This window comes from Ambystoma mexicanum, chromosome 3q (assembly GCF_040938575.1).
Source record: "Ambystoma mexicanum isolate Mex_15411 chromosome 3q, UKY_AmexF1_1, whole genome shotgun sequence".
Classification (NCBI taxonomy): domain Eukaryota; kingdom Metazoa; phylum Chordata; class Amphibia; order Caudata; family Ambystomatidae; genus Ambystoma; species Ambystoma mexicanum.
Window position 1 is genome coordinate 190872086 of NC_090926.1, and position 12742 is coordinate 190884827.

At 47.4% G+C, this 12742-nt stretch overlaps 1 protein-coding gene across 3 annotated transcripts in view; it reads left to right on the forward strand.

Annotated features, from left to right (window-relative positions):
• The window catches only part of LOC138582304 (retinol dehydrogenase 7-like), a 268937-nt gene that overhangs the window by 72208 nt on the left and 183987 nt on the right, over nucleotides 1-12742 (forward strand). The window contains exons 1-2 of one of the 3 annotated variants that reach the window (XM_069653468.1): nucleotides 456-626; nucleotides 7183-7346. Coding sequence is in view for 2 of the 3 variants with exons in the window: in XM_069653466.1 (XP_069509567.1) it covers nucleotides 7183-7346 (164 nt within the window). In the remaining variant the exon portion in view is untranslated. Of the gene's footprint in view, nucleotides 1-455; nucleotides 627-7182; nucleotides 7347-12742 lie in introns of those variants that run through there. The other 2 variants (XM_069653466.1, XM_069653467.1) reach the window with 2 other exon arrangements.

Below are 12742 nucleotides of genomic sequence, written 5' to 3' on the forward strand. Positions count from 1 at the left end.
GCCTGCCGTGTGTGTGTGGCTTGTGCTCGCCGGCTCACGAGCCTCTGGCCTGCGGCGGCCAGCAGAGAGAACGTTACTTGTTTAATCTGTGTGGGAGGGAGGCAGGCTGAAGCAATTGCAAACACACACCAAACAAAACAATTGTAACACCTGCCTCCCTCCCCTCCGAGTCCTGACCCTGGCTGGGGGTGCAGCCTGCCTGCCGGGCTGTGGGCTCCGCTGAGCTGGGGCCGGCACTGTAAGAACAACACAGTGATACATTTCACACTTGCTTTCAACTTTGCAGGAAGTAACACTTCTTTGCAAAGTTGGAAGCAACTGTCTTCAACTTGTGCTGGGGGCTGGGCTGGGGACAAATAACCCAATGAAAATTCGGCTGGGCAGGCTGCCCCTGCCCAGCCAATTTGCCGCCAATTCAAATTGACAATGCATTATGCTGCTGCTATATGAGCCCCCAGTGCAAGCACACACCGTCACCACCAGATCGAGTCGAGACCGACAGTGCCAGTGCCCACACAGGAGGACCACAAGGCATCACTGAGGCGGCCAGCCCAGCAGACAGTGGAGTGCCCAGTGCCAGTGCCAGCCACAGCCCACAGAGCAGCCAACAGCCAGCCAGTCACTAGGTAAGGAGTGGAGTGGGGACTGCTACTGAGCAACGTAAACATTAGGGCAAAAACATGCATAACAAGTGCATGTGTCTCAGCCACACCGTCCCTTTTCAGGGGCTTTCCCTGCCATGCCATGTGAGTGTGCCTGGGGTGGGGGTACAGGTCTACTGTGCCAGTGATGCGCACGCACTCGCACATCCCGCTCCTCAGACCCATCCCTCATTACCCGCCTCGTGCCACGGAACTCATTGGCTCCTTTCTCATTTTCTGAGCATCTGGGACTGGGCGCTATGTTGCCGCACGCAAAAGGGGTGACCGTGTTCACTGGGCACTGTAAATGTGCCCAGCCCCATGCCATGTGAGTGTTGGGGGGGGGGGGTGCAGGTCTGCTGTGTGCCACGGCGCAGCTTCCTAAAAATGAACTCGGCTCGTATCGTGACTGGTCTCGCGGGACAGACACGGCCAGGGCCTGTAGCCGACATCCTATGTAACCGAGCGGCCAGTAATGGGCCCGCAGCTGATACATAACTTACCTCACACGTGTCTCTTTTTATTTGGGAAGTGATGTGTCAATTGGCTCGAACAGGGCTCTGATGGGTCCATTACCCCAAAGCAGGGCTAAACGGATTTCTAATTCAAGTCACCTGTTACATCCTGGTTAATAAGGCCCCGAAATGAGGTTTATTAGGCAATCTCAGCTGGTAAAGTCATTAGCAGCCAAGGGAGGTGCCTCTCCGATTTTTCAATAGTTCTAATAATCTTTCGCCCAAAGGATCATCTTTGGCCATTATGATTTATAGAAAAACATGTTGCTAAATAAATTTTAAAAAACGGCTCTGCAGCTGTTCTGAGCTTTGTTACAAATGATGCTAATGTCCGTGCGTAGTAAACCCGCGGAGCGGCATCTTGTATGTGCAAGGTGATCTGCCAATAATTGCATTCTGCCCGGTGACCATCTTCTGCAGTGCCTTGTGGTGCCAAATGCAGAAGGAGCGCCAATTCAATCTCACCCTTGCTGCTGTGCCAAGGGGGTGGAGATCATACAGATGTGACCTGACCAGCAACTGAGTGAGGTACAGCGGTGCAAGTTTGGCTGTGCCTGTGAGGCAACTCTTGGCGCCACCTAGAGTGCCACCAGAACTGGCACCACTCCGCCTAATGGTAGGTTTTGCACATTATTACACTTTTATCTCAAATGTTTACTTAATGTGTTCCAGTGAGGCGCACACGCCCTCCTGCTGCACTGAGCGCACGGGCTCCCCTCCCCGCTCAAGTGTCGGAGGCCGAGGAGGGCTGAGTTGCCCAACCAGGAGCCCCTCCCGCTGCCAGCATCTAATCGCTCCCCTCTCTCCCCTCAATATAAAGCGGCGCCTTCAGCGGTTTAGGGAACTGCTAAGGTGAGAGGCACTGCTGCCCACTTCTGCTGCCTCTGAACCTCTGATCCTGGGCTTACCCACTCCTCCTTACGATAGTTATTCTATTTCTGAAAGCATGCATGCCAAACTTCAGTAATTCCATTCTGGAGATGATGGTCCAATCCTAGTTATAACTTTGCATTCTGGGACTTGTAGTCCTGGATTGAAAGGGTATCTATAGCACTACAAAGTCAGAATGCAAAATTATAAAAAGGAATGGACTAGCATCTGCCAAACGGAATGGATAATGTTGGCATGTATGGAGCGGGTGCGTCCGTGCATATTATTTTAAGATATAAAGCACGCTCTTTTTTTTCCGGCATCTGATTTGTATGTTTGTTTATGTTTTTTCTATGGAAACCCTACACATTTAGGCAATAGGCTATGTACTTTTTAAGTATTCCTGCCTTGCTTATAGGTTTTTGTGACAGACCCCAACGTATTGATCAGTCAGAAGTGGTTATATATTTGTACACCAAGCTCCTTTAAATGGTCTGCGAAGTGCACGTTAAGCTACTGAGTGGGTAGATAAAAGTTGTTGATACCGAAATTGTACTTCTTTATCTGACACATCATTTACACCCGACGATTCACTTATCTTGCTCCCTGCTTAGTTCCATAGCGTTATCTTGTTTTTCTGAGTATGTAAACCTAATTTGATAGCGAGTTTTTGTTTGTTAACTCTTTTAACATCAGATGTGTATCTGAAAATGTATTTCCTGGATGGCACCTAAAATACAGGGATGATTTAGGCAGTAGGCTACTGCTTTTAAAGCAGTTCTACTGCCTACAGATGTGGGTGACGTCACGTAGCCTACTGTTTTTTACATGGGCAGGCAGGTAATTTATGTGACTCCAAGGCAGGCTGCTTGAGACCGGCCCAGGACAAAGCATGCAACACATTAGTTAGTTTGTCTGTGCGGTGGGCGGGTGATTACTTTGAGTGATGGGCTCAGACCAATCCAGTGACCTGACAGCTAAATGACTCTGCCCTGCACTCTGCCGGGACAGGCCTAGGTGAACCACCAGTGTGGGCAAGGGGCAGAGCGTACCACCATCACACAGCATCTGCCTATAAGACTGCGGGGGTATCAGGCTCCATCATGTCATTCAGTGTTCATCTTGCACTGCAGGAATAAATATGTATTGCCCAGGCTGCTGTTACAGAGCAGTGGCAAACATTGCTTACCAACTCTGTGTGATTACCTTCTGTGAAGTTAGGTAATTGAATTTGGTGTTAACTTACCATTCAGAATTATACATTTTAAACACTTGAACATCTTTCCATGTTGTGCTGTTTCATGTGATGTGTATTTTAGAATGCTCCAGTGGTGCCAACAATGTATGTTTTGTATTTTCCTGTGATGTAATTGTTATGCAAAGCATTAGTTTTGAAACTTGAAAAATCCTACATCTTTTTGGCCACACAATGTTGGCAATGGCAAGTATGCGTGTATACCTTCTGTAGACCCCTGCAGCCTGACACGGGGTGGTACCTCTGCCCCAGGGGCTCTCCCCGACACCGGAGCCCCCCTTTCCTCCTTGTTCCCTTCCCCCTCTCACTCTATTACCCTCTCACCGAACAAATGAGTCGAATCTTCCCAAGTCCAGTAATTCCACAGTCCTGGTCCCAATTCCAGCTCAAGTCTTTCCATCTTCTTCGACCAAAGGCTTTCTGTCCATTTGTTTTAAAATGTTCAATATTCTTCCTTTTCTCTCATCAAATGTTACTCAGTTTCCTCTGCACACCTGCCTTTTATAGTTTCCAGCGTCTTTTCATTTCTCTCACTTCAGACTCACCTTTTTTTGTCCTTAACCTATCTTGCAAACTTCTGTTTCCGTTTATTTTTTTACTTTTACCTTCTCTTTTGTGTTAATATTTATCAATTTCAAACTATTTTCCTACCCTGCTAAGTCACCAAGTGTTTGTTTCTGATTTAAATTTCCTTTCATTGTGTATATCCCTACTCCATAGTCCAAACCTATTTTTCTTTAGACCCCACCCTTACCGTATACTTCCTCTGCCTGCATACACCGCTCTCTTTTTGCCTCCTGCCTGAGTACCAAAAGCATACCTGCGTTCTTCCCCAGCCCCCACCAGGGCCCATCAATCGCTCTTTTTGCACTTGTTTGCCCCTCTAGAACTTACCTTCCTCCCCAGGCTGCATCTCAGGTTCTGCCCTTATTGGCCTGCCTTGCCCCAGCCCACCTCCCCAGGCTCCATCTCTCTTGCTGCCCTGGTTGGTCTCTCGTGCCCCAGCCCACCTCCCCAGGCTCCATCTCGCTTGCTGCCCTTTTTGGCCTCTCTTGCTCCAGCCCACCTCCCAGGCTCCATCTCTCCTCCTGCCCTGGTTGGTCTCTCGTGCCCCAGCCCACCTCCACAGGCTCCATCTCTGTCCCTGCCCTTGTTGGCCTCTCTTGCTCCAGCCCACCTCCCCAGGCTCCCACTGTGTTCCTGCCCTTGTTGGTCTCTCTCGTGCCCCAGGCTCCATCTCTGTGCACCTCAAATGTTGTGTATGTTTGTGTGTGTCCAGCATGGACTCCGCTATGTTTACACTCTGTTTCCATCATGTGACAAGCTGTTTCTGTAATTCTGCGCCACATTGTAAGTTTGGCGGTATCAACTATGGTAATACTGCTCAACTGAATTCCTCTTACTGCAAGCGGCTACGATAATACTACAACTGATTTAGGGTTGGTGCCAAGTATAAGTTATTGCCCGCTTTTGAGGCCAATTGAACTGCATTGGGGACATGTGGTAATACTGCATGGGGCAAGACCTCCATTGAAGATGAGGCAACAAGCAGGCAGCATGTGCATGGGCTGCAAAGGCCGTTTCGGCAAGATAGGCGCTACTCTGGAATGCCACCTGTTACCACCATACTTATAGTGAGGCCGACAGTGGCAGACTGGCCCATAAGGAACTTGGGAACACTCCAGAGGGGCCTATGTCTCTGAGGACCTGTCTGGGGCTGATCCAGTTACAAGCTTTATTTTTCCACCATCCGACAAGTATGTCATAATTTTTTCACTGGTCTACTGCAAGACTGAGCTCAGCTGTTCTTGGTGAGGGCAGCAGTCAGAATTAGGTGGCACAGCCATGGGCCAATGTATTGCCCTACTGCCATGCTTTCATGCTTAGTCTCCCTACCTTTCCGCATTCAGTTTCCAGTGTTACATGCCTTTCGAAACAGAGCCTATAGTATGGACATTGTGAGCTAAGGGGGGTGGGGCTGGGCATGTTGAAGGCTATAGCTGTACCAGTTCCGGTGATGAGTGCGAGGAGTTTGGGTTGTAAAAGCTACTGGACGTGAGCAGTAGCTCGCTGTCCCTGTTACTGGAAATGGTGTTACCTTGCGCTATCTATTGCCTGACATATGTGGGAATTCGCTCCTCTACCTGTTACTAAATGGGTACAGCAACGTTCACAGAGAATGATCAGGAGCCGATTGTGTTTGAGCTGGCTTAACCATAGCTGGGAGCAGGCTGTACCAGTTATGCTGTACGGCCCCTTGGGCATCAGAGCTGGTTGTATTTGTTCCTGGGCAATGTGGGCATGAGCGAAATGTAACCGTATCCGTTTTGGAAGCTGGCTGTACCTGTTCATTGGCATGAATAGTTAGGTAAAGAGTATTGCATGCTGCTACATTGCTCTCCTTGATAGAGATGGATTGTGGCCCTGCCCATGGTAAAACATGACTTTTTTTCTGTGGGAAGGGGTTGCAACTGGGGGAAAAGATGAGGGAAAAAGTGTCAGTACTGAAAAGTCAGTTGAGCTGGGAGCAGCCTCGGACTGGCCTGTAGGACAATAGGCCCAGGGCCAACCAAAAACACAAAATGCTGGTGTGGGACCGTTCTTTTGGCCAAAGTGGGACCCTTATTGGCCCATGTGGGCCAGTTTGATGAGTTAATTCACACTGCGACTAGTAGTTTTGACCAGTGTTGCTGAATAAATATTCTTTAAAATATACAATTTGCATGTCACATTATCAAAAAACTCCCCCTGGGTACTATTCAAACAGTATCACAAAAGGAATGAAAAGCCATTTGCAAGTGCGGGCCACTTTTTCTTTGGTGCCTGAGACAATTGCATGGCCCAGTCTGACCCCGGATGATAGCTAGCCTTTGTTGCTGACTGTGCGCAGTTCGGAAGCACCCCACAGTGTCTTTGTCGAGGGCATAGGGGCATTGGTATCCCGAAAGGGGCCAGGGACAGGCGGTGATGTGTAAGTTGGCTGTAGAGGCGCTGTCTGGAGGGAGGGGTCTGATGTTACTCTGTGAGATGCAGTAGTTGTTCTTCGAAGAGTGTGATTGGACGTGAAGTGTTGGGGCACACAATTAAAATAGGGTGCCAAGGGCAAAAACCAGTGGCACAACCATTACACCAGGGCAACAAAATTCATACAAGCCCACAGAACTGTATGCAAAGTAATGTTATTTTATGAGTTGTGTTGTAATGTAACAGACACATGAAGCCTCCATACGAAGCATTTTCTGACCTCTCCCTGAACCTCATTCCGGTTTCCCTACCCTCCTCCCCTCCTATCCAACCATCGTCACCCCCACCCTGCTTCCCTGCTGGGGTTGCGGAGCCCTGTATAAGCATTGACTTGCAGCAGGTCCCAAAACCGCAGTGGGGGTGGTTGGTTCATGACACTCCTGTGCCTCGGAGCTGTGGACCTCAATATGTAGCATTTTCTGTAAAAGTCAAGAATTGACGCGATTCACGGATGATGGTTTGAGGGCCACTTTTTTTGAGGCGAGGGGTGGGCCACTTTTTTGTGGCGAGGGGTGGGCCACTTTTTTTAGGCGAGGGGTGGGCAACTTTTTTGAGGCGAGGGGTGGGCCACTTTTCTTTTGTTGTCCGGGCCTATTTCTTGTCCCAGTCCGACCCTGATAACAATCCCATTATATTTCACACTTTGACTGCTAGCGCTACGACCATCTTGCCCACTCTGCCTGACCTCTCACCTTCTACCACTGCATTGTATTTTCCTCCTCCACACATACAGAGCTCTGTTAGTATGTAGCTCAGATTGTGCTTCATAAGACCAAATACTGTTCATAGATATACATACATGGTGTGCTTTCCCACCTTTCTCTACTGTTTAAGAGCCCTGATCAACCTCTTTTGTGCACTTTGTCTCTTCCTTCAGGCGTGAACTCTCTGCATTTGGGGTGAAAGTCTCGATTGTGGAGCCCTGCGCATTCAAGACTGGTAATGCAACCCTTCCCATTGTGGAGCAGAGCTTAAAGGGTGTGTGGTCACGTGTGCCAAAGGAAGTCAAGGAGATCTATGGAGAGCAGTACTTCAACATCTGTGAGTTCACCAGACATCTCCGCTTAAAACCAATACATCACCTGACATGCTCACACTCATAATAACGCTGGCCCTTATGGGACTACCAAAACTTGACTCATTGGGCCTCATTACGAATTTCGAGGTAGCCATGCCGTTTCTACCGGCATGGCTACCCCCAAACTCGGCTCCGGGTCCCGAAAAAATGGGAATTACCCGGCCATTCCGACCTTTGCAGGCCCGATAATTCCCATTCGCGAGACCCGGACCTTGTTCGTCCCCATTCCCATTGAGCCCCTATAGGGCTCAATGGGAATGGGGAGGATGGTACCAACGGTCCCATTAATAACGAGCCATAGGGCTCAATGCGAATGGGGAGGATGGTACCAACGGTCCCATTAATAACGGGACCGTTGCTACCATCCTTTTCTGCTCGCGGGTGCCTCTCTGCACGCCTGGTCTGACCAGGCATGCAGAGCGGCCCCACGAGCAGAACTCGAAATGTGGCGGAAAGGTAAAAACAGCACCGGTAGCACTACCAGCGCTGTTGTTGCCTTACCGCAACACTTATAATGATGCCCATTGAGTGGTAGTGACAAATTACTGAGAATGCAGCTTTGTGAAGAGACAAAAATAGCCACAGTTTTATTAAACATAAACAACATAAAATAAAGTAAAACATTTTAATTTAAATATGGCAACGAAGCCTGAATTGGTGGGCTGGAGTAACAGGAACCAGGTCGTCAGTCAGAGGTAACTGATCTGAGCGAACCTAAGGGTGATTACAAAGGGCTAAATCGGTTATTTTCTAGTGCAGCGCAATGGTTACCCGGAGGTGTCATTAGCCCCTCTGGGTAACAGCTGTACCTGGGAAGATAGAGTGGCAAATTATTATTATTTTATTTTTTATTTTTAGAGTGGCAAATTATATGGGGGTAAAATAAAGCCCACAGGGTTACATATTAAATGACTGTCATGGGAATGCCGGCTGGAGCTCCAGTTGGACCTCCTCTTTAGTTTCAATGGTGGTAACTGTTGTGTATTTAAGAACACAGAGACTGCTTCTTTAAGAGGAACAGGGAACAGAGGTAGGTGAGATCATGTGCAGAGGCAGGGAGGAGAAGAAAGTGGCATGGCAAAAGATAGTAAGCCTACGGGGCACGAGCAAGACTGAATAAAAAAGGTTCCTACGTACTGATTGTCTGCGTCAGCTCGAAATAACAAAGAACACAACAACTGGTAACAAACGGTCATGACTCAAATGCTGCTCGCCTCATATTCACCAAGTTCTACTGTAATCATGATGTCCTATGCGGGTGCTCCTGTTCAAAAGCACTGAGTTCACTCTTCTACAGGCATTACTAGCAACGGTGCTGGCATTCACGAGCTACACATTTGAAGATACAGTTTTCTGCCGTGGGTGTGAGAAAATACATGACGGAAAGAAGAAATACATGTGGTAGGTGACTCACAGCCCGACACAAATACACCCAATCCACGTTGCCAAACCCACCGACTTCAGAACCTTATTATAAGGGGGTATTATTTGACAGCCCAAGTGTGTACTGTGCCACAAACCCTGCGCTCCACATCTACGGCGCACTCGCAACCGATTGCCCTATCCTCACTTGACATGGGAAAAGCTAATTCCAGGCAAGCTTTGATTCCTGCACCATTGACAACCGGCTCCACAAATCCATTCCTGAGAAAACCACTTCCACTTCAACTGAAAACCCAAAATGACACAGCCCCCAGTTGGCTGAATTGGTTAGAAGATTTCTCAGGCTTCATGAAAGCTGTGGGAGATGACAAAGCATCGACACTAACATTTTCCTCACCAGCAAGGAAATCAAAACCATAAGTAAGATGCTGTCTGAGACAGATAAAGTATCCCTTGATACTGACATTACAGCCCTTATAGTCAAGTTGGTCATACAACCCAACAGTAATTAGAAAAAAAGGTTACACACTACCAATCTGCAAATTGTTCGGATGAAGAAGCCATCCAATTGTGCATAAAAGAAGGGTGCACTTCCTCTGCATTCCTCAAGCACTTACTGACAAAATAATTCAATGGCCACGTAGATACCAAAGAGTGGATATTCAAGTGACTGCCATAGAATCAGCCAAAAAAACAAGACACCATATCAGCCCTTCAGTCTAACAAATACCTGGCAAAACAAACTTTCCTGTCATGACCTCTGGCAAATCCTCAACCGTTCATGCCACGAACTACAGCAAATCTTGATCAATCATTCAAGTTATGTTACAGATGTGAATTTACATTCCCACACAAAGGGTTATGCCCAGCACTAGGACAACAATGCACCAATTGTGGCTGAGAAAATCACTACCAGCCTGTGTGCAGGGAAGGGAGACCTTTGCCAAAAGATGACCAGTCTGAAATTCAACACTGAGGCCATCACCAAATGCTATACAAAGGCCTCAAAGAATAATACGTGTGATGGAAGATACCCAGCATCCTGACAGCTCTGATCCGAACACCTCAGAAATTCAATACACAGGTTAGTACGTGTACCTGATGGATGAGACACCACAGGATGGCAGTGCATGGATAGTGACTCTTAAAATTGGAGAACAGACCCACTAATTCATCATTGACACTGGTTCCACCATTAACATCAATGGGAAGCAGGATTTTCTATGGACTGGGAACAAGAGCCAACTGTCGCCATCCAGGGCAAGGATCTATCAGTGGGAGGGACACTCCAACCTTTACCTTTACATGTTCTCACAAAGGAAAATCAGCGGTTGCCACCATTCACGTCCCACAGAGCCCAAAAATTTGGCTGATTCTACTCAGCTCCAGGAACGCGGAAGTGCTAGAATTCATAGATATGAAGCACCATGCCTCAGAAGAGGTGTGCAAAACAGAACAAATCCTTATACACAATGAGAATGTCATTGCGATCCAAACCAAGTCTTTAGAGCATGTTTCCAAAACTCTTCAGTGGGCTAGGCAAGCTCAAAGACACTGTGATCAAATTACACATTGATGAATTAGTGAAACCCATCCCTCAACACCCAAGACGGATAGGGTTTCATCTCCAACAAAAAGTGACAGAGCTACAACAATTGCTGCAGTCTAGCATTGATGGAAGAGATGTGAGCCCAACACCCTGGATATCACCACTGGTGGTGGTGCCAAAGGAAGGTGGATGCACATGATGATACAAAGACATGCGAGGACCCAACACTACCATCCAAAGAGAAAGCCATCCTGGACTAAATAATGAAGACTTGAATGTCAGGTTGAACAAAGAGAAACAGTTTCCAAAACTGAACCTGAATCAAAGATATCATCAGCTGGAACTACTACCAACCCCCAGACCAATGATAACATTCTCCACGCATGAAGGACTCTTCAGGGTCAAATTACTTTGTTTTGGAATATTCACAGCATCTGAAATATTTCAAGAAACAATTAGGCATTTCTTGCTACCATTCAACAATTCATTTAACTACAGTGATGATATTTTAGTATTTCTAAAATCCCAAGTGGAATGTGACCAAACCCTACTGAGAGTATGCAGAGCTCTACATGAAGGAGATCTTAAATTAAGATAAATGCAAGATCAACAAATGGCACCTTCGTTTCTGTGCCCACATATTTTCAGACCAAGGCATGATCCCTGAACCAGAAAAAGTTCTCACTGTGTATGTAAGCTAACTGCCCATGCCAAATAATATTTGATGTGCAATCTTTACTTGGCAGACCTGGCTACTCCGTTAGATATTTACCTGACTAGACCACCACGATGAAACCCCTCGGGTGCTTCTTAAAAAGGAGACATCATTCCAGTGAAATCAAGAATGTCAACAAGCCTTTGACCAAATCTAATTGACCCTATCATCAGACACATTTTTTGCATATTTCAAAACATCTTGGCATACTGAGTTAATCGTGGATGCCATCCTTGTCAGCCTAGGAGTTATACTGGCACAGAGTGAACAAAGAGCATCGGACTCCAAACACATAGTAGCACACGCTAGGAGAGTGCTATCCACAAAAGAGGCTGCATACTCACACGCAGAGAAGGAAGTACTTTCTCCTGTGTGGACATGTGCACACTTCCACCACTTTGTGATTGAACAAAGATGTATCCTGCTAAATGACCAGCATGTCTGAATCACGCTGTTTAGCAATCCCAGAACAAACATGCACTCAGTATAGAAAGAGGGGGGCATACGTGTACAACAATATGACAATGATGTTGTACACATACCTTGGAGAGACCTTAACCCAGCGGACTACTGTTCTAGAATTCCGAAATATGACCTAAATGGCACTTAGTTAATCGCATTTTTGACCACAGATTTTGCCACAAATATATGTCGGTGGTGGCTTTAGGTGAATAATTAATATATTGGGTTAAGGGGGACTGTGGGGAGTCTCCACCCGCATATATTTGCATCAAAACCTTCCTGTAAACATTTTTTTTATAATTCCGCAAATTCTTCTACGATTAAATAAGCTCGACGAAATCACATAGAACCTATACATCATCACAAATACACTGCCACCTGCCTGCACTCACCATGGATCCGTTTGTAGCAGCTTAAAAAAAATCTCTTTATTAGGTTTTAACTGGCCAAAGCAAATGGAAGGACGTGTACTCTCAACAAAAAAAAAGAATACAACATGTCGTGGTGTGCCCCTGCCCTCTCCCCCCATAATACATGTGAACTTACATTTCAGGCTGTTAGCAAATTGAACTGTGCTTTCGTGAAAATAAATCTTATGGCTGATGGACCATAACTGCGTCGTCCATGCCCCAGTGGGGAATGGGAATTCCTCACCCAAAGTTTCACGTAGGCCGGGCCTGTCCCTTTCTCCAGAACATTTACCCCTCCCCTCCCCATTGGAACGTGTTGTGAAACTGCAACCATTATGTTTCCACTAAGGAGCTACCTCTGTGGAGCGCTGCAGAGATTTTCTCCATTAGATATAAGTCTTTGGCTGTGGCGGACCACTCCTGCATCGTTGGGAGGTGTTCCCTTTTCCAACATCTGACCCTACGGGCCTGTGCCACCAGTAGAAGAAAGTGGACTAGGGGTGAGGGCGCGCCCCACCTATCCTCGCATCTTTCCAACCCAAACAGTATGAGCAGGGGGTCCAGGTTGTGTGTCCCTCCCCCTGCATCCCTGATCCAACCCAGAACCTCAGACCAAAACACCTGGAGCCTGGGGCAACCCCACCACTAGTGCCAATAGTCCACCCTGGCCCCACACCCATGCCAGCAGATGGGGTTCACTGTTGGGAACATTCTGGAGAGACGGACTGGATCATATTGCCACCGGAACCCAGAGCCATTCTCCCACCGTTGCTAGAAGCAGATGCTGGTTCTCCAGAAAGACCCAATGTTTATCCGGATCTTCCCTGAGGTGCGGGACCA